General features: G+C 45.8%; 1 protein-coding gene across 1 annotated transcript; it reads left to right on the top strand.

Moving 5' to 3' along the window:
* The first annotated feature begins 1,163 nt into the window (after positions 1-1,163).
* Positions 1,164-24,420, top strand: RIPK4 (receptor interacting serine/threonine kinase 4). Its single transcript, XM_040585130.1, has 8 exons — positions 1,164-1,406; positions 9,272-9,563; positions 17,234-17,382; positions 18,196-18,245; positions 19,303-19,461; positions 20,407-20,513; positions 20,975-21,227; positions 22,232-24,420. The coding sequence occupies exons 1-8, from the start codon at positions 1,225-1,227 to the stop codon at positions 23,404-23,406; spliced, it is 2,367 nt and encodes a 788-aa protein (XP_040441064.1). The 5' UTR covers positions 1,164-1,224; the 3' UTR covers positions 23,407-24,420.
* The last annotated feature ends 228 nt before the right edge of the window (positions 24,421-24,648 follow it).

Below are 24,648 nucleotides of genomic sequence, written 5' to 3'. Positions count from 1 at the left end.
GGAAAAGGAGGTCAGACAGGCGACCTAAGGGCTCGTCTCTATACACAGCTATTTCTTATTCCTGATCTATTTATACATAGATGTTCTTATTCAGAGTAAGCCATTGTTTAGTTTAATCCGGAGTAAATTAAGCAGGAACAAGTCTACATAGAACAAAGCCCTGAGAACAGACTTGATGTCCCATGTCTTTTGAAAGTAATTAAATGTCTCCATAGATTCTTTTCAAATGGAGCTTTGCAAAGACGAGACTGGCTGCCTCTATTATCCTAACTTTAAAACACATTGTCCTCTATCTATTGCCTAACCTGCCAGGTTAAACGATCATGCGCTAACTTCCTACAACAATCAACTACACTGATACTCAGTATAGCAAACAAACACGAGCTTTATTAACCTTTAGACATGTGATAGGTGTGAAGGTCACGATGCAGATTGGAACAGCCTCTCCACCACCGTGTTACATACCAAAGGCTACAGACTCCTTCCAACTGCAGCATCTCGCCAAGACCCTTTATCCACTGGTCCGAGTCCTGCAGTACCTGCCCTTAGATCCACAAAGGGATTCAGGCACCGAAATCTGCTGCTGGGATCATCAAAGCTTCTAATCACAGGGCAACTAGACACCAGAGACGCATGGCTCCTTGGCGGGGCAGCTCCCCAGAGCCTAAAGCCTGCTGCTCGGGCGCACGCCTGGGCAGAACGCGCCTTCGGGATGCCCGGGCCGGGGGCTCCCCCCGCGCCGCGGCGGGCCCTGTGCAAAGGAGGGGGAAAGGACGCAGCTGCTGGCGCTTCGCCCCTCGTTCCTTAACACCTTAACTGTCACCGCGCCCCCCTCCCGCCCCCGCTCTGGCCCGAGCAGCGCCGGACACCAGCCCGGGAGGAAGCGGGGCGGGGGGCGGGGGGCGCCCTGCACGGGTGCCGGGAGAAGCCGGAGCCGGCCCCCAAGCGCTGCCCCGGCCCTGGGGACATCCCGCCCGCCGCCGAGAGAGGGCGCCACGGCCCTCGGGCCGCTACCTGCGCCCCGGCGCCCGGGTACCGGCGGCCGGGCCGGGCCACAGCCGCCCCCGGACGGCGCGGGCCGCCCTCAGGCAGCGGCGGGGGGCGGGCCCGGCCCCGGAAGTGACGCGGGCCCGGCCCCGGCCCCCCCGGCGCACCTGACTCACCTGGGCGGGCGGCGGCGGCGCTGCACCGCGGTGCCGGGCGGGCGGCGGCCGAGGAGCAGCCATGGCGCGGGAGAGCGGCTCCCCCTGGGCCATGGGGCTGCTGAAAACCTTCGAGGAGAGCGAGTTCGGCAGCTGGGAGAAGATCGGCTCGGGGGGGTTCGGGCAGGTGTACAAGGTGCGGCACCTCCACTGGAAGACCTGGCTCGCCATCAAGTGCTCGCCCAGCCTCCATGTGGATGAGAAGTAAGGGGCGGGGGGCGCGGGGCTGCGGGGGGGGGCAGCGGGGCTGCGGGGGGGCACGGGGCTCCGGGGGGGGCAGCGGGGCGAGGCGGCTCTTCTCGCGGCAGCGTCCCTGCCCTGGAGCCCCGGAGCCCGCAGTCGGCTGGGGGCTGCCCCTCCGCAGCCCTGCCCGGCTCCCGGCAGCTTAAGGATTTTTAAAAATTCCTTTTTTTTTCTTGTCATTACCACCCACCCCCCTTTTTTTTTTTTGGCCCAGCGTACACAAGGCATGCAGACGTAGGGAATTGTGCTTAACAGTGGTTCAAACGCTTGTGAGGCCAACGAGACGCTAACAGTGCTTGCCCTGCCGGCGCAGCGCCCAGCTTTTGAGAAAGAGCCCAGGTGATGTAGCCCAGAGTTCCAGACCTGGGGAGCGCCGCTGCAAAAGGACAAACCAGGCCAGCCCAGCCCCGTGCCAATGCAGCCAGGCCACCGTAGCTGCAGTGCTGGTTGCCACCAGCCAAGGGTATGGCCATCTGGCTAAATGCAGCCCAGAGAGCCGCGTGATTAAAAGTTCCCTGGGCAAACGTGGCCTTTGCCACCCTTAAGCGAAGCCCGGACCGACACCTTCAGTTACGTTGTACGTAGTGGGGCTGGTGGCCCTCAAAGGGTAAGGGATGTTGCTCAGCTGCTTGCAGCAGCTTGGAAAGAGCCACCATGCAGCTGCAGTGTAGGTCTTGCCTATTCCCTCGGAGCAGTTCGGGAAAGCATTTTGCCCTGCCCTGGTCGTGCATGTGGTGGCTTGTGCTGAAGCGTTATGCCTGCTGCAGCTCCAAAGGTCACGGAAGGCAGTCCTCAGCAGGGAGCGCAGGAGGAGCGAAAACCCTGAATGGGATCTGGGGGGGGCGTCGCAGGCCTGTCAGGTCTGGCTCCAGCGAGCTCCCCACCTTGGGAAAAGCCAGCCCTTTAGGTTGTGTTTGCAGGTGCATTAGCTGGGGCTCCCGTGTAGTAGGTGGCGGTGGTTAGCAGCGGGCTGGGGCGGGGGGCGCGGGGATGTGGGTGCTGCAGCTGTGAGCACGCTGTCTTTCAGGAGCGGGTGCTGAAAGGAGACGTGCTGGGAAATACGTTCTCCTGCTTCAGTTCAGGGCCAGCGCTTTTCTGTGCGTCTGCCCAGGATGAGTCCCCACTGGGCAGTCCGGCGGGGAGCCGTACTGTATTGCAGGGAATGATACCGCACGGCGAGAACCCCTTCCAGCTCACCTGCCCTCTGTGACTAGTTATGGCCGACAGTGGAGGATGACCAGCTATGCTGTGCTCACGCAGTCTGTGTGTGACGGGGGCCTGTCAAGGGTAGCTCTCCTTTCCTTGGAGACGAAGGCCGTCAGGTGCATCTTCAGAAAAATCCTTCTCTTTTGAGGGCAGTAGTCGTTTCCCAGCAGGTCAGCGTCTGTGCTGACGGAGGTGAATATGGCCAAGTCGCGTTCATGGAGCTTTTCCAGCTCTACCTTGATCTCTGGGATCTCACGAGCTGATTCTGCAGTTTGTTTTTTGAGATGTGGGTTGGTTCAGTCACAAAAGGCTTCCCTTGTTGTGGTTCCAGCAGGAGGAGAGAGATAAGTTGGCCCAAGACTGAAAATGTTTGTAAGCTTGTCTTCTCCAAGATTACTAGGGTAGTGCCCTAGTAATTGGGGCCTAGCCTAATCTTGCCCATTATCTGAATTGCTGACTTTGCTGTAGTTGTGCCTTGCATAGTATAGTAAATGAGATAAAATGCCCTCTTCCTAAAAGGGGAGGGGTAGATTTTAATGTATGCGTAGGGTAACTGTGCTGCCTGTGAATAAAACAGAAACTACCTCAAAGTTGCCCTTCTACCATTAAAACTTCCAAGTAGATTTCAGACTTGATGCTTATTGAGGCATAACAAAAATAGTACTGTAGCTGACTAGTTTTGCAGTTAAAATATCTCTTAAGAATAAGCTAGAACATTTGTTACGCTGTTCATTTGCAGAATACATCTAGAAATTTACTCAAGTTTATTTTCAGTCTGAGACAATGGATGCTGTCATCTATTTTAATATGAACAATTAATTTTGAGTGTTGTTACCAAATCTCTATTAATATATTCAATGTGCAATAGAGAGCCACCTGTCCCTCAGTGGCTGTGAGGTGTGCAGATACTGGAGGGACTGCATGAACATACAGTGCAGTAAACAGAAATGCCAGGAGAATTTGGAAACTTTGAGGGTGTGGGGCTCCAGCAGCTCCTGGTTGATTTTAACAAACCAATCCCTGAAATGCTGATTTACTTGTTTCACTGCAGACTTTGTGCTTCAGACGCTTAAGGGGAGCACCAAGTAGAAATTGGAAGATCTCTGGCCTTTGAAACGGCTGCTTCTGCAAAATAAAGCTAAGCTGAATTTGTGTATGCTTCTCCTTTGGTTCTTAGGCTGCTCTACCAAACCCCTTCCAGTAGTTGGTAACGCTGCCCCCACCCCCCCCACCCTCCGGTCTAAGAAACTTGTGCCATTCAAATGGCGGGGTGGGGTGGGGGGCACCAACAAAATTAAATATTAGCTCTTTAGTTGGCAGGTTGAAACAAGCTGGTGCAATTACATTGTTAATCCAGGAGATTAACTTGACTAGCCGTTTCTTGGAACTCTGTGAGGCAGCCCAGTTAGAAGAATTACCAGTGGTATCAGAAACATTAATTGAAAAACACGGAGGCTTTTTCTTATTTATTTGGTACCACGCTAAAACCCAGTTTGTAGTGGCTTGGTGGTGGTAATACTCTAGTGTCTCTTACTGTGTTTCAGAGACAGTAAAAGATTCGGAGTATTCCCTTGGCAGTTATCACAGTATAGAGCCAAGTGGCCTCAAGCAGAAGAAAAACTGAATGTACAGCCAGAAGTGTTTTTACCTTTAAGGCCAAGCCCTCTCAGGCAATCGAGCCAAATTCCATTCCTAATGCCTTACTTGCTCCCACTTTCCATCTCCTGAGATCGAGTTTCCTGCATGGGACTCAAGATGCTGTCAAGATGGGGAGGTTCCATGTAAGCCTGAGGAAAAGTGTGTGTGACCCAGAAAGGTGGAGGAGCCTCTTCCCCAGACTGGCAGTGAGGAGCGCAAAGTCTCTTCTTTTTACCCGCATTGGCCAGAATGGAAGTGTGGTCTGGAGAAGAAGGATGGTGAGCTCAGAGAGAACAACTTGGAAGCCTTTATGGATTTCTTATAGCTGAACGTAAACATGCAGACTACGAGTATGAAGGATGTAACAGTCCCGAGAGAGGGTTCTTCACCGGAGGTGTTAGCCGGTGGAGGTGTCTACAGGCTGTGGAGTCAGAAAGATCTGGCTTCTTGAAAAAAAAAAAAAAGAGCAAAGGTCTACATTTAATTCCCTCTGCAGGACCTGGATTTAGGAATGGCGTAGGACTAAAAAATTCAGGAGATCTTAGAAATGCATTACTGTTAGCAGAGGCTGCATTTATTTGTGGTGAAGGTGAATGAACGCCTGTTCTGGCAGTCTCTGCATGTGTAGGTAGAACTTAATACTCACCTCTTGCCCCTTAAAGAATAGGGGTGAGCATAGCTGTTCGTGTGAACCTGTAATCCTTTTGTACCAGGGCTATGCAGCAGAGATCTGTTAGCAGGGTTGAGATCTATGGTAACCTGAAAGATGGGATTTTCTGGGTTTTTTTGTGGTTTTTTTTTTCCCTCCCCCCTCTTTCCCCTAGACATATTCTGCCTGACCATGCAATGGTTTTTTTTTGTCTTCTCTTATTCTCATTCTTCTCTGATGATCAATACAATGAAGGTCATTAAAGATGTACCCTGCAGAGCAGAGGTCACTGTATGCCCTTAAACTTGTGCCATGATGCAGATGGAAAGGGTCCCTGAAAAAATTCAGAGGTGGTGTAATTTTCTGGACCCCATCTTGACCACCTGTGAAGACCATCTGTCTGTGAAGAGGTAACTTACACTCCCCACTGAAAAGCAGCGTGGCTGTGCAAGCCTTGATCTCCCCTGGGCTGGGAGAAGCCTGGCTGCTCTGTGTCTGGAGGTAGTTCACACAAATGGCCCCATTACAGGTTTTCAGGGCTTTTTGAGTTTCTCTGGAGCCACCTTTTTTGTCTCAGACTCCATTAGGGAAATGTGGTGGTAGTGGTGGGGAATATAAAAAAAACTGCAAGGACTGCTTCGTGAGTTGAAAATTGTGTTTTTGTAACGCAGTGTTATCTCTAGGGCATAAAGATTGCACACATGCAAATCGGTTACAGTTGTAATTCTTGCTGTTCTTGTGGCAGGGTTTGCGGTACAAGGGTTGGGCCCTGGTACCTAGGGAGTGAGGCCGTGGGCCGGAGTTAGGTCCCTTGTCTCTCCAGGAGGGTCCAAAGAACGCAGCCCTATCCGTTCAGAGTCTGACTGAGCAGCAGACAGCTGTTTGGGGGATGTGGGAGGTTCCCCCGTTCACGTAATATTTCTGAATCCTTTGAAAATGGCTGTTCTACCATTGATGTCTGACAGAGATGCTGTTTGGCACTGAACCCAGTACTAGTTCTCTTGATGTGTGTGCCCCTGTCCTGTAATACTATTACAGGGGAGAGCGTGTACACCCCATGATTTACGTGAACTCAGCTGTCCGGCGTGCAAGTTTTTTCTTTTTCTTTTTAAAAAATTTTTATTAGCAAAATGCTAGGATATAGTCCTGGAGGAGGCAGGGGAATCGAGCCAGGGTGCTTAGGGAAGGTAATTCCAATTCTTTAATCGTGTAGGTGTTAAATAAGAAACTCTATTATAACAGAAGTTATATATAGTCCCATGCTTCTTGGCTGAGAAACCTCATAAGGAGCTTTTCTTTTCCTCCACTTTGGAGGGAAGTGTTTCTTGGTGATACTGCGAATAATTTTTAAGCACTGAGCAGCACACCCCACCCCCTGCCCCATCCCTTACTTTGATCTATTAAATGTGAGCCTGAAGGATACTGCAGCATCCTTTGCTGCAGCCTGAGCACGTGTGTATTGAGGTGATGGGCGGTTGGAGAACACCTAAAACTGCCGAGTGCCAGTAGCACCTTGCACTAAGGGAAGAGGGAAGGGAAAGACCTTTCATCTTTGCCTGATGGAGATCTTGGTTTAATGAGCTGCTTGTGTTAATACAATTAATGCAAGTGCTCTCCAGCACTTGGCTAATGACTGAGTTGTATTTTGGCTCTCTATTTCTTTTGTCTTTTTTCCTTTTCTGCCTTCTAAAGGTGACAGGGGCCTGTATTTGAAAACTGCCGGTCTCCCTGGCTATACCAGATTACTAGTTAATTCGGTGTTGAAGCTCTGGGTCTGGGAAGATGCTAAAGGTGGCAATTGTTTCAGGGTTTTATTTGAACAGGCAGATCAGATAAAGGGCCCTTGCCTGTTAATTCACTAAACTTACTGGGTCTGGTCCAAGAAGAAAGGGAGCTTGTTTACATTTTGTTCAACGTGGGAATTCTCTCTTCATAGGGGAAAATGTCCTATTTCAAGCAGCTGATCTCTGTGATTTTGGTGATGCTCTCTGAGGCTGTCGTTAGCCCAGGAACCCCAATCCCGGGAGCCTAGTGGTTCTTGTTAGGCTTTAGCTGTTGCTGCATTCTTGCCTTGCCTTGGAGGGCTCAGACAGGTATTTTACATCCCTGACTCCAGAGCCCAGCCTGCTGAAGCCTGGTGAATTATGCTGGCTATGCATGTGGCTTGGGGGCAAGGAGTTGGTTGTGTTATTCATAGGCGCTCCCTTCCAGCGTGCCAAAGAGCAAACTGGGTACTTGCCTACAAAGGCAGTTATTTCACAAGAAAGTTGCTGTAGGGAGCAGCAGGAGCCAACATGGTTAATAGAAAAGGTTTCCCCTACCTTCCCCCCCCCCCAGTGTATACATACCTCTTAAACCATTTTTCAGCATGATCTTGCCTCTGAAATAGGTCTGCTGCTTCTCGCTAGGCTAGACTCGCCCCTAGCGTGGAATGTTAACTGCATCGGGTTATTGCAGGCTGCTGCAGCTGGTGAGGAACAGGCAGCAGACCATGCTCCCAGCCTTGTCTGGGCGAACATCAACTTTGTGCTTCCCACAGCAGGTGAAGCAAAGGGGAAGGGGATAACGCGGTTGCAAGAGTGTCCTAATGCAGAGTCAAAGGGTTAAATGATGGCTCCCAAAATCGCTCCCACGTGGGAGCACTGAGGGTCCCTTGCAGGCTGGTTTCAGCATGGGTGGTGCATGCTCCCCATGGGTCATCCAAGTATGGGGGGGAGGTGGGGGAGATACACGCAGGAAGGGGAAACTTCACTGCGCTAAGACTGAACTCGGCATTCTCCTTTTAGAGGCAAAGAGTGCTGCTAGCTGTCCTGGGGTTTTAAAACCCAACAAGCCTGACTGAGCCGATAGCTCTGCCATGGCAGAGGCTCCCACAGTAGTAACTGTCATCACGTGGTAGTGGCACGTGGCACAAACTGCAGCTGGGTTGGCATCTGTCTCCAGGAATTTTCCAGCTCCTGGGGACTGGCAGAGGGGGCAGGTGACAGAGCTTTCTGCCTTGCAGAGGGTTTGAACCTATTTCCTCTGATCAGTTATTGCAGCTGCTATGAATGTTCTCTCTGAGCTTTACTTTAAAACCTGATGTCTTCCAGGACAGCTGGGCATCTCAAAACGCCTGCGTGAGGTGGGGAGTGTCAGAGCAATAGTTTTCTTCTTTTAATCTAGGACTTTTTTTACCAGGCATCTGTGTTAAAACTTTGTCATATTGTTTCAGGTACTGTTTTCCATTAAATAACTTAGATGTCTTGGGTACATTACAAGAGCTGTTGTGTAATAAGAGAGGCTCTGTTCAGGAAATACTGCCTATCTGGCCCCTCTGTGTCCTCTTTTGTGAATCGGTGGGTGACAGCAACGGTGATGCATTGGCAGCTGTGGCCCAAAGCTGCTCTGGGTGCAGCCCATCATCACTAATAATGTAGTTTTTGACAGACTGAAGGTTCCTTCACCCATCACGTGTGGCTCCTTTTTGTGGGTGCAGTTGGCCTGGGGACAGGACCTTTGCTTCCTCTTTCCAGCTTGACACCCAGTGGGTCCTCGTGGGCTGTTGGAAGGCCGTGTGTGAGGTGCAGAAGGAGGGCATAGCAATTAAGGGTCTCGACCTGGGAGGCTGTAGTTTGGACTGAGTAATGCTTAGCACTCTGCAGGGTCAGGCTGAAGTGACCTGTAAACAACCCGGGGTGCTCATTACACGTGCTGGCATGCCAGGAGTTTTCAGCATCCACTGGAGCCGAGCGAGCATAGCATTGGAGTTGCCAAATCTGGAGCCTGAGCAGAAGGAAGCTTTTGCTGTGTCCCCCCAGCTACAGCAGGTGGCTTGCTGCCCTAAATAGTGGGTCCTGGGGATCCCTCTCCCAAGGCCAGGGCCTGTGCCCTGCCAGCCTGCACCAGCGGGGCAGCTGAAGCAATGCTGCCTGTGCTCTGCCTGGGTAACGCAGTCTTATGACTCACAGAAAGTTAATGACTTTAGCCCAAGGAGTTACAGCAGTGGTAAATCCGGGCACTACGTGTATTGTCCTTATTCTTAACAGCACAGCATAAACATCAAAGCGGGGAGATGGGTTTTACGCTAGGGATATTTGCGCTGTCGAAGGGTACAACTCGCCGGTGGTTCAGCAGCTGTGAGCTGCCTACCATTAGAAGCATAAAACAAAGTTAGTAAATATGGAAAGATGCCTGGAGTCACAGTCTGGTGAGATGTAGCATGGTTCAGCCAAGTGATGGTCATGAAATGTGTTCAGTTGCGTAAGAAATGTTTTTGTGCATGTTGGTGGGGGGAAGAAGGAGGAGGAGAAAACAGCTTCTCCAACATCACTTTCTGTTCTCTTCTACCCAGGGAGCGCATGGAGTTATTGGAAGAAGCTAGGAAGATGGAAATGGCAAAGTTTCGCTACATCCTTCCTGTTTATGGCATCTGTAAAGAGCCAGTTGGCTTGGTCATGGAATACATGGAAACAGGGTCTCTGGAAAAGCTCCTGGCTTCCGAACCTTTGCCCTGGGAATTGCGCTTCCGCATCATCCATGAGACAGCTGTGGGGATGAACTTCCTGCACTGCATGTCCCCTCCGCTGCTCCACCTGGATCTCAAACCTGCAAACATCCTGCTTGATGCCCACTACCATGTCAAGGTATGCACTGGGCATTGTGTGCCAGGGACCCACCTTTGGATATTCTTGCATGGCTCCTGCCAAACTTAAAGGCCTGGAGAAAGCAGCAGCATTGCTTTTGAATTAGAAAAATGCCCACTGACCCAACCCTTCCCATCTCCAAACTTGTCTACCTGAGTTATGAACTGTTTTGGTACACAAATAGAGGTAGAGTTAGGGAGCTGGTGAGAATTCTCTTGAAATTTTAGGAGGGTGCTCGTGCAGTGAACTCTGATTTTGAGACCTAGGGCGTCCTGCTATATATTTCCTTGCAGTAGGGTCATGAGGCAGATGAGAACAGGGAGAGAAAAGCAGCGTGAGCCTCTAAATCATCTCTGCCAATTCCAAAGCTCCCAGTGGTACCCTTGTTCTGTTTAGGTCCTTCTGGCTTTGTATAGTCCATTAAATATGTAAATCTCATCTACAGCTGGTGTCCAGAGAAGCCTTCCCAGAGGCAATTCATTTTCTCTTTCGTTTGCTCAAGGCATATACAGTAAAAAAGTATTTCTGTCCTGACTGTTTATGCACACCAAAGGTCACTTAAGGGAATATTTGTGGCTGTATCAGCATGAAATTCTTCCTGTTATTCATTTCCAGAGTAAGCTAGCAAACTTGTTGGCCTTCTCTGTTTTAGGTTCTGTTTTGACAGCTGGACTAAGGAGGTTGCTCTTGCTTTCTGATCTTTCCTTTTGGGAGAGGACAGAGACTGAAATAAATCTTTTTCCTGAATCTTGTTTTTTTGGGTGGTTCTTTCCCCCCACAAATCCATGGCCAAACTCTTAACCTTGGAACTGCAGGATTACTCATGCTGGATAGCTGATATAACTCAGTACAAGTAGTCATAGATTTTTATCAGTTCCATCATCCATCTGCTCCCTGTTTTCCTGTCCCCCTCAAACTGGCCAGATGGCTTTGGTCTTGATGTACCCTTTTAAAAATAATTAAGTTTTCTTTAAATAAAACCATCTCTTCTGATGTCACAGGAGGGTTGGAGAGGTGTGTGCCTCTAATGAAGTCACACCTGTGTCAGTCTCAGCTTTTTTTAGTAGGCCATTTAGTGGTTTACTACTTAAGATTTCCTTTCTGAGACAGGAGGCATCTACAGGTGGTCCATGGTATTATGACCAGAACATCAGGATCTGAACTGTTGAAAGTATGTTCTTACACTTTGGTGCTGAGAGGCCTTTGCTATATATTTATTTACCTGAAGTTTGTGCTTGCTTGCATAACTTCTTAAATTCCTAATTCTTGACTCATCCATGAGCCAAGATATGAAGGCTGTGTTTTTCTCACTGTTTCAGGAGGTTGAAATGCTGCCTGATGTTCTGCCTCCTGTATAAGCTATGCCTGGGTGGTGATGTAATAAAAGGGGGTGAAGTGCAAAATGTACCAAAAAACCCCCGCCATTTCTGGTGGGGTCATTGCTGACATCCCTAAACTGTTGCTACTCGCTCTGGATTTGAAACACATGAAGGTTTTCAGACATTTTCCATTAAGTTTGGAAAAGAATGGTCTAATCCAAACCTTTTTCCAGCCAACAGTCTTTTACATCTGCAGGCATCTTGGAAACCCCTCCATGCAGCAAAGCAGACGTAGGAACCTGTGTGCAGAATAAGAGATGTACATGCTCGGTGAGCTGCCTTCACTTTAAAAATGTGCCCCCAAACCTTCTTTTTGTGTGATGTGAAACTTGTAATTAAATTTCAGACCCTGCAGCTTGATTTAATGTGCATTTTCTTGCTGGAGGGCTAATGGACCTGATAATTGAAGTGTTTTTACCTTTTAAAGGTTAGCGTTAATTTAGTAGGTGACCTGTCTCTAATAGAATCTTAAGGTGAGTGCAGAGATGCTGCAGACTGAAGAAGAGGAGTTTGGAGGTGGGGAGGACTTTTTATAAACTGTTTGCCCTTGAGCCAGGAAACAGGCGGTCTTTCAGTGGAGCACATTAGAAATGCTTCTGTGCCATATTGCTAGTTAAATGGAAACACGCCCTTCTTTTATGAGCACAATGCTTACTGTAAAAACCCCAAGTGAGGATGATGACTAATGCAGTAGTGTTATACAGAACTTATCATCAAGTGGGTGCCTCCATATCATAAAGCCGTCTCCTGTGTATTACATAAGTGCCTGCTGAGTTTTGTTCTTGGGATGATAATTAAGAGGATGGGATTAGCCTGAGCGCAGAGCAGGAATATAGATAGACAGATATTAACTTTTTCAAAGGCATGTTAAGGGATTTTAAATATGTGTATATAATATGTACACCACAAGGTAAGGCTTTGCAGTTTTTTGGAGGATGGATACATGCATGCCTCCTTCCCTGCAGTGGTGGTATAGCTCAGTACTGACAGGAGCCTTAGCCCGGGGGCTCTCTTCCCAGCCATGTCCTGCTCAGTCTTGGTTGCCTTAAGCAGTGTGGTTTGCTTTGAAGGATTATTTCATACCCAGGCAGGCATTGCTAGCAGGCATCAGCCTGCGTGGTTTTTTCCCCTTAATGTCAACCTATTTGTTCTCAACAAGATCCTCCCCGCCCCTTTCTCCAGTGTTCCATGTATGCAGCCTTCCAATACTTACGAGCTGTTGAGCACCTAGTTTTTGTTTAACTGGACCATGTCTTATGAGCTTCTTTAGCTCTCCTGCCCTCCACATGTGTTCTGGATGTCTCTGCTGAGCTCCCGGTGTTGTGGCAATGACAAGTGGGGCACTGGTGCTGTGGAAGCATTGCCACATTCCAGCGCTGACCTTGCAGGCTGTTAGATTGCTCATTCCCTGCTCCAATGTGATCTCTCTCCAGGGCCCTCAACTGCATGGGAGGGGTGTATTCTCCTGCTATCTCGTACCCTAACTTGTTGCCAGCTACCATGCATGCATGCTCTCTCTATTGCTGCTTCCCGGTTTTTTTAGCTTCAGTATCTCTTGGTTAAGAGTGTTACTTTTTGTCCAGGTATTTAAAATGAAGTCAACCTGCAACTTCATACTTTGGGGCAAAACCATTACTTGTAAGTTCTTGTTTCTCTTATTATCTAGCCTGGATTTTACAGCTCTTCACCTTGTCATACATATGTATACATACCCACATGTGTGGGTACACTCATACAGAGGCAAATCCCACCAGTTATTTTTTCATCTCCCAGATTCTGTTTTTGAAGTATTTGAAACGGGATGACCTGGTCTTGGCTGTGCACTGCTCTAAACTGGCTGTATTTGCTTTTATTTTTTTCCCCCAGTGCTCTAGTTTAAACCGGTGTGAAGAATGAAGTTGCTGCTGTTGTCATGCTGTGCTGATGGTCTTACTAAAAACATGGATAGGTTGCCTCTGTGGTCTTCACCCTTATTTGCTTCAGCTGAAGAAGAAGAGGCCGCAAAATTTTGTGTGTGGAGTTAGTTGCCTAGTCAGGTGGCAAATTTGTTAATCAGAAAGCTGCTTAATGCAGGTCATTAACTGTAGGTCAAAGTAATACCCAGAGGCCAGGCTGGTAAAGGGTGGTTGTCTCTTTTTATTAGACTAGCTGATGTAGTTAACACAGCCACTTCTTTTTTTTTTTTTATCAGCTGCAAATGCTCTCCTGTTATTAGAAATGACAAGAGGCTTTGTTGTTTTGTGCCCCTTCTCCCTGTTTCCCACCCTTTCTGCTCAAGGTTTCCATGTAGGGCTGTTGTTACATGGCTTTTTAATCCAACCAACAAAGCTGGTTTTCACCTTGATCAACTCTCTAATTGATCTAATTGTGGTGGCACAGAGGAGGGAACAAGACCATCCCTGTTACGATAATGCAGATTTATGATGGATTAAAGTGGATGTTTTACCATGGCTTTGGTTTCTGCAGCTTCTGAAGAGACCATTACAAACATCACACCTGAAACAGGTTTTGAGGAGTTAAGGTTTTAGGGCAGGTTGGAAAAGGATGGAAATAGAGTCTATTTCAGAAAGACTTCATTTATTAGCTAACTGAAGTATGTTCATAAACACTAAAGACATAAGTTTGAAGTGCAGATGCTGGTTGTGTCTACACTTGGAATTAATTTTTATTTCTAATTTTTAGTAGTCCAAATCTGTGACTCGTGTAAGTCTCTTAAAAATTTCTGGCACTTCTTAAAGAACAAAATTGAAAAAAACAGCCCTTTTCCCCTACACCAAGAAAACCAAACAAGGCAAACACCCCCTGCCATGGCCCCTTAAGCACCTGAAAACCCCACAGACAAATGGGGTGGCATTCTCAATATCCAAGTGCACAGAGACAAATACCGGATATGTCAGCAGCAATTAAAAATTAATCTGATGCCTTTGTTACCCATTTGATGAAGAAAACCTTTTGGTGAACTCTACACCTGAGTCCATTGCAGTGGGTTCTTCAGTCTCATTTGCAGAAAAATGGCATGCAGCATCAGAAGCTAAGTGCACACTTCAGGTTAGCCTGTCAGGAGTCATCGGTGAAAGCACGTTCCAGGCACTAATTTTGCTCCTGGGAGCTAGGTCCCTGCACTGTTTGGGAATAGCTGCCTTTAGAAACCACTGTAGTTATGTGAGCATATGTAGTAGTTGCTTGTTTTTTTAAAAAAAAAAAAAAAAAAATTCCAGAAAATAACTTGACAAATTCAAAGCATCTAACGCTTTGCAAGTGAGTGGGTTTTTTTTTATAAACTAGAATGGAAATTTCCACAAGTGACAAAAGCAGAGAGAGGCCTGTGTGTACAGTATTCCTGATTTAAAATAAACAAAACCAAAAAAGAAAGAAAGAAAAATCTTTAGATCTTGGAATCTCTCAGTAAAGCAAGCATGGCTGGGAAGTGGGCAGGAAAACATTTTTACCGCTACCATCACCAGTTGCTACTCACGTGTGTGTTCTGGTGCAGACCTTTAAGGGCAGAGGTGGAGCGAGCTGTCTGAACATGAACAACCCTACTGTCTGCGTGGGCTTTCGCCAATGTTTTTTCTCTCCTTCCTACCTCTCTACCACGTGTTTTGCATGAAGCAGTCTGTCGCCTCTGTGTCTCCTCCGAACTGCTGATACTAAGTATGCTTTTGAAGCATGATGGGATCCACCTGAACTAACTGATGTGAAGAGTGAGATTGTGGGTTCTGTGGGATTGTGGGGCAGGGCAGAACCGGGGATGGGCTGTGAGGGCTAGCGGGGATGTGGAGGAAAAAGTGGGGAGAGGTGCTCCACTTTCACTGCCTTTACCAGCAGGAGTGCCTTGTGTTGCAGAACTAGATACCTGGCAAGCAATTTAAAGGCAAAATAGGCAAGTTAAATGGCTGTGTCTTCCACCCACTGCACAGTTCCCACTGATGTTTAGAAAAACTGCATGACTAAATACACTATACAGTGTGGAAAATTTACCCTAAAGGAACTAATAAAAGCCACAAAAGCTGTCTGCAGACTCTTACCATTTTGTTGCAGTCTGGAAGATAACAGTTCTTCAATTTCCAGTGCTTTCTGCAGAATTTGATAGGGTTGAAGCTCTGGTCTACAGATTAATTTCCTATTAATTGGTATAAAAGCTAGTCCTTCGCAGTATGTAGGGGCAGGATCACAAGGTAAAGTTCTTGCTAGCCGTGTGTGTGTGCTATGTACCTTAGCTGTTTCTTGGTTTGTAGGCTGAGCATGAGACCTTTTCTATCTAGTGTGCTTGGCCTCCTGTCTTAGCCCCTAGCCTTAGAGTCACACAGCATACATAGCTGGTGGCTGTTAATGCAGGAGCGTCACTGTGCTGTCTGTATTTCATCTTTGTTTCTTAACTTACACAGTAGGAAACCCGGTGCTGTTTAGACAGAGGAAGGTATATCGCTTTAATTATTTCTGCATGCCATATGGATTTCTTGAGGTGTATACAAGCCTCTGCTTCACGTTAATCAAAGGATAGCAGCGCTTCACCAAGTTGGATCTGTTCAGACTTGCAGCAGTTGGTTCATTTATTAACCTGACACCACGGGCTTGTGTGATGTGGGAGTTGTGCTTTTGTTCTGCTGTGGAGCACTACGTGCCCCAAACTCATGCAGCACTTCCTGGGGCAGTTGATTCAGCTCTACCCTGGGTAGTCCGGCTTGCAAACCTGGGTTTCTCGACTGCTTACTGTTTCCTGGTCTCTAATGCTTGGTTTGCTGAGGAGGCCAGCAATCCCCCTCTATAACAGTGTAGCCCTACAAGCATGAGAGGCTATTCCTCCAGATGACTTTGCTTTTTTCCTCCCCCTCCCACCTACCCCCCACCCCTTTTTGTTTTTTTCTTCTCAAGTAATTCCCACATGACCCTACAGATTTAAGATACAGATGGACAACAGGTTGGATATACGTATGTGCTGGGTACAGGACTTCTACAGCTCCTGAGGTTGCCTCTGTTGAGCTCTTTGTACCTGGGAGAAGTTCCTCCTGAAGCTGTGTGGGTTGCTTTGTTTGGTTTATGGCGAAGGGAGATTCCTAGTGTTTGAAGACCAGTGGCTGCGTAGCCTGCCTGTTCTCCAGGAGGCTGAAGCTGGCAGCAGTTTGCTCCCTTTCCAGTAATGAATGCATGTTATAACTAGCTTTGCGGTATCTTTGGACAGAAACTTCTGAAAGTGTAAAGTTGGAGCCTATTTAAAAAAAAAAAAAGCAGCTTTTTTTTTAATTATGCTTATTGTTTTGAGGGAGAACTTTCTCAAAGGAGAAGCTGTGAAGATCAAAAGGGGAATGAGTCACTGAAAAACCTGAGTATTTATTAGATAAAAAGAATGTTTATGTCGGGGTGTGTGTGTAATCTTATCTTACATGTAGACAAAAATCAGTGGGCTGAGTGGTCCAAAAAGACTTGACTTTTCTTGAAATTTTCACTTAAGCATAATAGACGTTTTTGACCAGTGGGAAGTAAGGCAAAGGAAATTCCTTGCCTGTTTGCTTGATGATTGGTGTGCCTTTGAGAGCAAATGAATGCATATTTGTTTGACACTTCAAATTAAAGTGGAGGTGTGTTTTCCTTTTTTTTAAACTTGCTGTCACTTGTTTTCTTCATTTCAGCTGTGTTCACTGTGTCACTGCACCAACTTGCCATGCCTCCTAGTTGCCAAAAAGAATTCCCTGTGTGGGTTTTTTGCGGGGGGTGTTTTGGTTCGGGGTTTTTTTAACTCTTGGGGCCTCTGGTGTTGAGCTTAGCCCTTGCTGGCATGGTCAGTTAACAGTGAGCGATATTTGAAAGAGCAATTCTCTTCCGCTCAGTGGAGAACTCATGGTCTGAAAACAGGTGCTCAGAATACTTAAACATAGCATACAGTGTGAGGTTATGTAGGGAAAGGGGTGGCAGGACTAATAATTACGTTACAGTAGTTTGCACTGGCTAAATTTGACTAGTTTTAAATTACAATACATTGTCTTAACTGTTTGTTGCATTTGCTACGTAATGGGCTAACATGCTGCTGCTTGCAAAAAACTGCTTGCTTTTGTTGTTTGTTGTTTTGGGGTGGTTTTTTTTTTTTAGCTTAACCATAAAGAAAAGCCTACCATAGTGTAATGCTTCCAGAGATGTTTTCTTAGCTTTGTATTTCTGAATGGCAGCTTGCTATATTTTGTTGGGTCATCCTGTTACATCTGCTGTTCTTTACAGAGCAGTTTTTGTTAATGCCTCCAAAGTCTAACAGTAGTGTGCACTTCTCTTCCCCTCTTCTTCCTCCATTTTTTGCAGATTTCTGACTTTGGACTTGCAAAGTGCAATGGCTTGTCCCATTCCCATGACATCAGCATGGATGGCCTCTGTGGCACAATTGCATACCTTCCTCCAGAGCGCATCAAAGAGAAAAACAGGTGTTTTGACACCAAACATGATGTGTACAGGTCAGTTAACTATGAAAACGCTTAAAAGTACTTTGAGTAATACTGTGAGCCCTCTTTTTCTGGTTATAAAACCTAATTAAGCATGAAACCCCTAAATCTACTTTGAGCCTCATCTTGCAAAGGGTCATGTTTGCTTTGCTTTTTGCGAAGTCTTCATAGGGTAGAGGCCTTTTAACAAACTGCAGCTAATTCTGGGTCTGGAATGTTACCATTCAAAGTAACACTTACTTATTAGCAACTGGCATGGGAGGCACTCTGCCCACCTTTAATTTCCCCATCAAAAGGTACATCCTGACCTACTTTTCGAGTCTATGACAAAATTCTTAGTTATCTTCAGTGGATTTCATCATTAGGTCTTTGGTTCTTTCATGGTCAGATTATTAGGAAGAGGAAAACATAGCTGTAGATCAAAAGATATGTCATATTCTAAATGGAATACGTTTCTTTAAAGTCATCTTGCAGGTAGAAGTACTAAATAAAATCTACGGTAATGCTTTGCTGCTCACTAGTTTTGTCAGCGTTGGTGTGGAGTAGTTGATAAATGTTACCAAAGAACTCAGCAGCCTCCAGCAAGTCCCTATGTTTGCTACCTCAGGTTCTCCCTGGAAAAACTAGACTTTCAAATCGAGGTTCTTGGCTGCATCTTGCTGTGTGTGTTCATCAGCTGAATTAGATGCAGAAGTGAAGGACAAGGAAAAAGAACAGGAAAATAAAGTATACTTCTGTTAAGTTTTTTTGGCTTTTTTAGTTGGTGTTTTATGATTTTTTTTAAAGCTTTTCTATAATTATTTTTTCTTTTGCATTTATTTGTAGCTTTTCCATTGTGATTTGGGGAGTTCTTACACAGAAAAAGCCTTTTGCAGGTAAGTTTGATGTACTGGGTTGTGTTGGCATTTTTTTTTTTTCCTTTCACCTGTTGATAAGCACTATTCCTGCCCCACCAGTCCCAGATTACATGCACGTCCTCCTAATGCCTGCAGCCTTGTGTGGTGGACACTTCTGAACTCGCAAATGTGATCACAAATGGAAGTCCTCCATTGTCCTACACTGTGAAAGCTGAACCCGTATTGCCGCGGGGGGCCCTAGTCTGCTGGCGTTTGCTGTGCAGACCCAGGTTAGCACGTGGCCTGTGCAGACTTCTGACATGTTTGCAGCCAATGAAGAACAGCACAGAGCAAAGCCAACTGGCAGGCAACTGTGCTGTTTTCAGAAACGTCTTCTCTGTGGAGAGGTTCTGTAGTTTATTTGTAGATTGTGGGTACAGATCTGCTCTTTAAAAAAAAAAAAAAACCAACAAAAAACCACCAACAAAGCTGTCTGTGAGAATAAGCCTTGTTCCACCCCACAGTAAATGTACCAATCTACAGGCAGCTATTTATTCTTTGACTTTTCCTGTGTGTATGACTAGCCTGTGTGTAGCAAGCATGTTTGAACAGGTTCCGGTCTACTATTAATTTTTCTCCAAGTAAGAGATCCCATTTAGCCCAGTGGTTGAGTTCAGAGTCAAAAGCCCTGTTACTGCACTTCCTGATTTGTGTTCTTCCTTCACCTTTATGAAAAGTTCAAGTACCTGGCCTAAATAAAAGCTGTGGTTCAGTTTTCTTACAGCAGATACAGAAGTTCTGAGAGGTAGCAAAGAACCATTTTTTTTCCTTTGGTTCTGTGTGTTTTATGGGTGGAAAAAGACCAAGAGTCACTCACTGATGATTGATACATGGGAAGCAGGTGTTATGCATCAACAAATATATTGTAGGAGAGTAAGACCAACAGCTTTTTCCCTGTCGATAAAAGAAAGCACTCTCAATCTAGAAAAATAGCCATGAAGACAAAGTTGCAGCCTAATACAGTTAATGCTCTTAGACAAAAGAGAAATCATTCCTTTTGCTGGGAAATCTTAATTTATGTGCTTTTGCTTTACAGAGGAAAACAACATTTTACATATTATGGTAAAAGTAGTTAAAGGCCACCGCCCAGAGCTACCTGCTGTTTCTAAATCCAGACCTCATTCATGTAATAACTTGATCAAACTGATGCAAAAATGTTGGCAAGATGATCCTGGTGAACGGCCAACATTTCAAGGTAAGATTTCCTCGTAACTTGGCTGCCCATTTATTCTTCTATGAGTCACGTTATTGCTCAGGACTCTGTTAATCCATGGGTAAATGCTGTGAACCTCTGTGACAGGATAAATAGAGCACATTGTATGGTAGAGACAATGATACAGGTCACTTATTCATTTGTGGAGGAAGGGATTATCTGGGGACAAGTCTGACCATGATGGTGTTATGTAAACACGTCACGAATAAGACCTGTGCTGAAGCAGCTGATCCATTTAGCCAGAAATTATGTTCAGTTCTGATTGTGCGTATCAGGGCACATGCCATGCCAAGTTGGTGTGGTTTTCACCATACCAAAGTGTTGAAGGCCCTGGCTCTTGAAATTTACTGTTGTGTGCTGAGAAACTGAATTGGTTTATTGTAACAAAACAATTTGTACCATCATTTTTCTGCCAATAAAATGCAATGTTGGTGAAAAGCTTGAACTTGCCCAGAGCATCTGTTATGAATTCAAATGTGCAGAAGGATGTAGCAAGTGCTGTCTCCAGGTAGTTTCATTTAGTATTAATAGGAGAGATTTGCCTCTTCCCTCTTCTCCTGCCCAAACAAGGTATGGGGACTGAAGGGAAGAGGGATCTTGTCTTTTTAAACACATATGCCTAAGTTTGCCAGCAGTAGACTGGTTCCCATTTCACAGTCTTGCAGCGTAGCCACCATCTAACATCAGTCTGGTCTGAATGTGAAAATGAATTGTTCAGTCAGCCCTATGCACTCTTTGCTTAGCTACACACTTCTACCTACCGATGAAGTGCTAGGTGGAATAGTCAAAATTGGAGTCTTTCTCCCACAATGTCTCAAAGTGTTAAGCTCTAATGACAGATAAGGCAGCAGGGCATTTCAGAAAAGTCTCCTATTAAAAGAAAAAAAAAACAACCCACCACAAAACCTTCTCTTGCTTTCTTCAAAGAAATCACTTCAGAAACAGAAGCCCTTTGTGAAAAACCAGAAGATGAAACAAAAGAGATGATAACTCAGGACCTGGACACCAAGAATTCCCCAGAGCAGCAATCTGAGGTATTTTCTTTTTCTGCTTCTTGTTCAAGTACACCAGGTTTTGTGAGGAACAGGTTCCTCTGTGACCTGTAACTTCCTGAGCAACCTTCTGTATTCTGCGTTTGAGCACCTTCTTGCCTGATGGAAGTGGATCTTGGTGAAGGACTGGAATGCAAAAGTGACAGCAGATGCATGGACCAGCACAGGACTAGACTGTTAAGGGAGAGCAGGACAGTTAGGAAATAAAGGCTGGAACTATGTGGGTGTGACTGATCTTAAAAAACGCTGTAGGAGAGAACAACCATGTGGCCTTAGTGGCTGTATAAGTACTGATGAAAGCTGCCTTCCTGCATCTGAAAATTTTCAGTGACGTTATTCATAGGTTTCATTTAATATGAACAGTGTTTAAAGGCTACCTGCAAGCTAACAAACTTGATTTTCTTTACTGACCTTTCTAAAGTGCTTGTGTACTTCTCTTGAAGGGGATTTCTGCATTATCCCAGACGAAACAGGAGCCCGCTCTACCATCAGTTAAGGATTACAGTCTCTCAGAGTTGTTGTCCCAGCTGGATTCGGGGATTTCACAGACTATGGAAGGCCCGGAGGATCTCAGCCGCAGCTCTTCCGAGTCCAAACTTGCCTCCAGTGACAAGCGGCTTTCAGGAGTTTCATCTGTAGATTCAGCTTTTTCATCCAGAGGCTCCCTTTCCCTTTCCTTTGAAAGGGAGAGTTCAGGTAATGGTCAGGTTCTTCTTTGTTGTTATTTTTTTGTAGTTGTTTGGACTAGGGCATATGGGAGTCAGCGGGTTGGTGAGTAGTCATATGAAGAATAGCATTGTGGAAATCACTGTTAGCTTTGCTTTCTCTTGCTGTCAGCACTACAAATTTGTTTACTGGAGGTAGTTATTAAAAAAAAAAAACAAAACAAAACCAAAGAGGTGGTTCCTAGACATGATCTAATGACAAATAATAAAATTCATTTGGTTTTGAAAAGTGACCTGGCTTCCCATTAAAGCCATTACAGAATTGGTCACATAAAGGTTGGTTGGAAGGGAGGTCATTTAGCCCAGCAACCTGCTCAAAGAGGGACTAAAGCCAATGTCCAGTCAGGGCAGCTGAGTCTGTGGCTTTTTCAGTTATAGTAAGCCCAAGTCTGAGCGCTTTTGTTGTTGTTGAGAAGACTCAAGCCACCTTCTCAGTAGCCCCCACGAACATTGTGATGAAGACCTCTGCTACTGTGCACACACCCCTCCCTTTTCAATCCAGTGCTGCAAAAAAGAGGCATCTGTTTTCCAGTTAGGCAAACAGTGATTAGTGCAGGGAGATCAACCACAGCATTGTTCGTTTTTGATTTCATATGAAACAGAATAAGAGTAAGTGACCTGAAATTGTTCTGAAACTACTATATGGGGAAGGATTTTTTTTGCAGTCAAGTCATTGCTGATGCCACCAGATATGTCAGCCACGTGCAAGTAAAGTTTGGCAGGTATCAGAACTGTGATGGTGTCTTTTTACCAGAATAGTTTGGGTTGGAAGTGACCTCTAAAGGTCACCTAGTCCAACCCCCACCCCCCCCTGCTATGTGCAGGGACATCTTCAGCTAGACCAGACTGTTCAGAGCCCTGTCCAACCTGACCTTGAATGTTTCCAGAGATGGGGCATCTACCACCTCTGTGGGCAACCTGCTCCAGTGTTTCACCACCCTCATTGTAAAAAATTTCTTCCTTATATCCATGTAGATATTGGTACTACAGACATACAGAAGAGGAAGCTAACGGAGGCCATTTTATCTGGGGATACCAGCAAGTTGATGAAGATCCTCCAGCCTCAAGATGTTGACATCGTTTTAGATGGGAACGCCAGTCTTTTGCACTTGGCTGTTGAAGCTGGTCAAGAAGAATGTGTCAAATGGCTCCTCCTGTACAATGCTAACCCTAACCTCACCAACAAGAAAGGATCCACCCCTCTTCACATCGCCATTGAGAAGAAAGTTAAAAGCATTGTGGAGCTGATTATGGCTAGGAAAATCAATGTTAATGCCAAAGATGAAGATCAGTGGACTGCTCTTCACTTTGCTGCCCAAAATGGGGATGATTTCAGCACCAAAATGCTGCTTGATAAGAATGCATCCTTAAATGAGGTAGATTTTGAAGGCAGAGCCCCCATCCACATAGCCTGTCAATACGGCCAAGAGAATATTGTGCGGATCCTGCTGAGAAGAGGCGTTAATGTGAACATCAAAGGAAAGGATGACTGGGTGCCACTGCACTATGCTGCCTGGCAAGGTCATCTCCCCATTGTAAAGCTTCTGGCCAAACAGCGGGGTGCAAACGTGAATGTGCAGACCGTGGATGGAAGGACCTCACTACACTTGGCTGCTCAACGAGGACACTACCGTGTTGCTCGCCTTCTTATAGACCTAGAGTCAGATGTCAATGTGCAGAACGCACTCTTGCAGACTGCTCTCCACATAGCTGCTGAAACTGGCCACACAAGCACATCAAGGCTGCTCCTTAAACATGGTGCAGACATTGAGGCAGCGACAGCAGAAGGATACACTGCTCTGCACTTGGCATCTCGCAGCGGCCATTTAGCAACAACAAAGTTGCTGATAGATGAAAGGGCCAGTGTTCTAGCTAGAGGCCCTTTAAATAGGACAGCGTTACATCTTGCTGCAGAAAACGGGCACTCTGAAGTAGTAGAAGAACTTGTTGGTTCAGAAAATGTCAATGTTTCTGACAGTGAAGGGTTGACAGCTCTTCATCTGGCTGCACGAGGTGGGCACATGAAAACAGTTGAGGTTCTTCTGAGGCATGGGGCACACATTGACATGCAAAGACCCACATGTCAGACCCTGCTACAGCTTGCTCAGCAGAGCAGTAACAGCTCGGTTGTGTTGTTAAGTGAGACCTAAGCAAAGGGTACAAAACTTCCTACCTTTCTACCTGGTGTGAGAAGGCTGATGGTGCTTGACTCATGAGGGCCTTCTTCAGTTGTGCAGTGACCCTGCTCTTCAGCAGAGTCAGCTGATGGACTGAGATGTAACCAGCAGAAGCTACTTCTGTTTGAGTGTGTGAGTGAGAGCACACATGGACTAAGGCCAGATGTAAGGCTGAGAGCTGGAGTCTGCCGTGCTTGGTCTGTGTCAGTCATTCTGCATGTGCCTGCCCTGTCTGTACATTGACATTCCCCTCCTATGGATGTTGTGAGAGAAGGATGCAACTTACGGGTTTCCCTCGTGCCTTTTTTTTTTTTTTAATGTGCCAAACTAATTTAAGAACTAACATTCTGCTTTTTTATCCCTGCCAAAAAAAAGTTGGCATAGATTCCTGGTTTCTTGCAACGATCTATATTTTGGGCTGGGAAGCCTCCAGCGTAAAATAAACACAACATAAATCTGCTTGAAATTAATGCAAGAGATGAGGAAAGGGCTATTTAAGATATAGTTGATCATGTTTCAGTGTTGGAAGGTACTCTTTTTAATGGAGACATCAATTACAGATTTCCATGTACTCAAAACTGGTGAGGCAGACTTACTGACAAGGCAGGATCCCAAAAATATATAAGCAGAAGTAAAAGCTTAACACGGTATCTTCATATACAATCCTACCTTGTATGTATTCTAAGATCAGTAAGCTGAATAGGTACTTAGTGCTTTGTCTTAAATGAAAAAGTTAAAAGCTAAAATTCATACTGGACTGTAACTGGATGGTATATTTAACACCATTATACTAATTTGCAAAACAATGTTTGGAGGGGCCAATGACTAGACTGATATACTGTGTATATAGTAGTTCTACCTGTTGTATGCTTTTTTTCTACTGAAGAAAATAGATTGCTTAGAGTGGGTATGTTTTAATACACCTTTTAACTTCATTCTTTTCAAAGTTGAAATGTGATCTGTTATTAATAAAAGATTGTGTTCTAATCTGTGTATTTTGTAATTGTTAGAGCAACTGAAAACCCATTTACCAACAAAAACCATTTACCAGCAGCAGCACAAAACTGTACTGGGCTTAATGATGTTGAAGCCCTAACTGTTGACATATAATGCTGTCCTCAGTTTTACATTCCCTTTAGCTTTTATATGGAATGTAAGGAGCTTGAATGAATTGGAGGTGTTTTCTACAAATTTATTCTGTAAATGTAACCCCCA

Source organism: Falco naumanni, chromosome 2, assembly GCF_017639655.2.
Source record: "Falco naumanni isolate bFalNau1 chromosome 2, bFalNau1.pat, whole genome shotgun sequence".
Classification (NCBI taxonomy): domain Eukaryota; kingdom Metazoa; phylum Chordata; class Aves; order Falconiformes; family Falconidae; genus Falco; species Falco naumanni.
The sequence above is the reverse complement of the archived record's forward strand: the minus strand, read 5'-3'. Positions and strand labels throughout refer to the sequence as shown.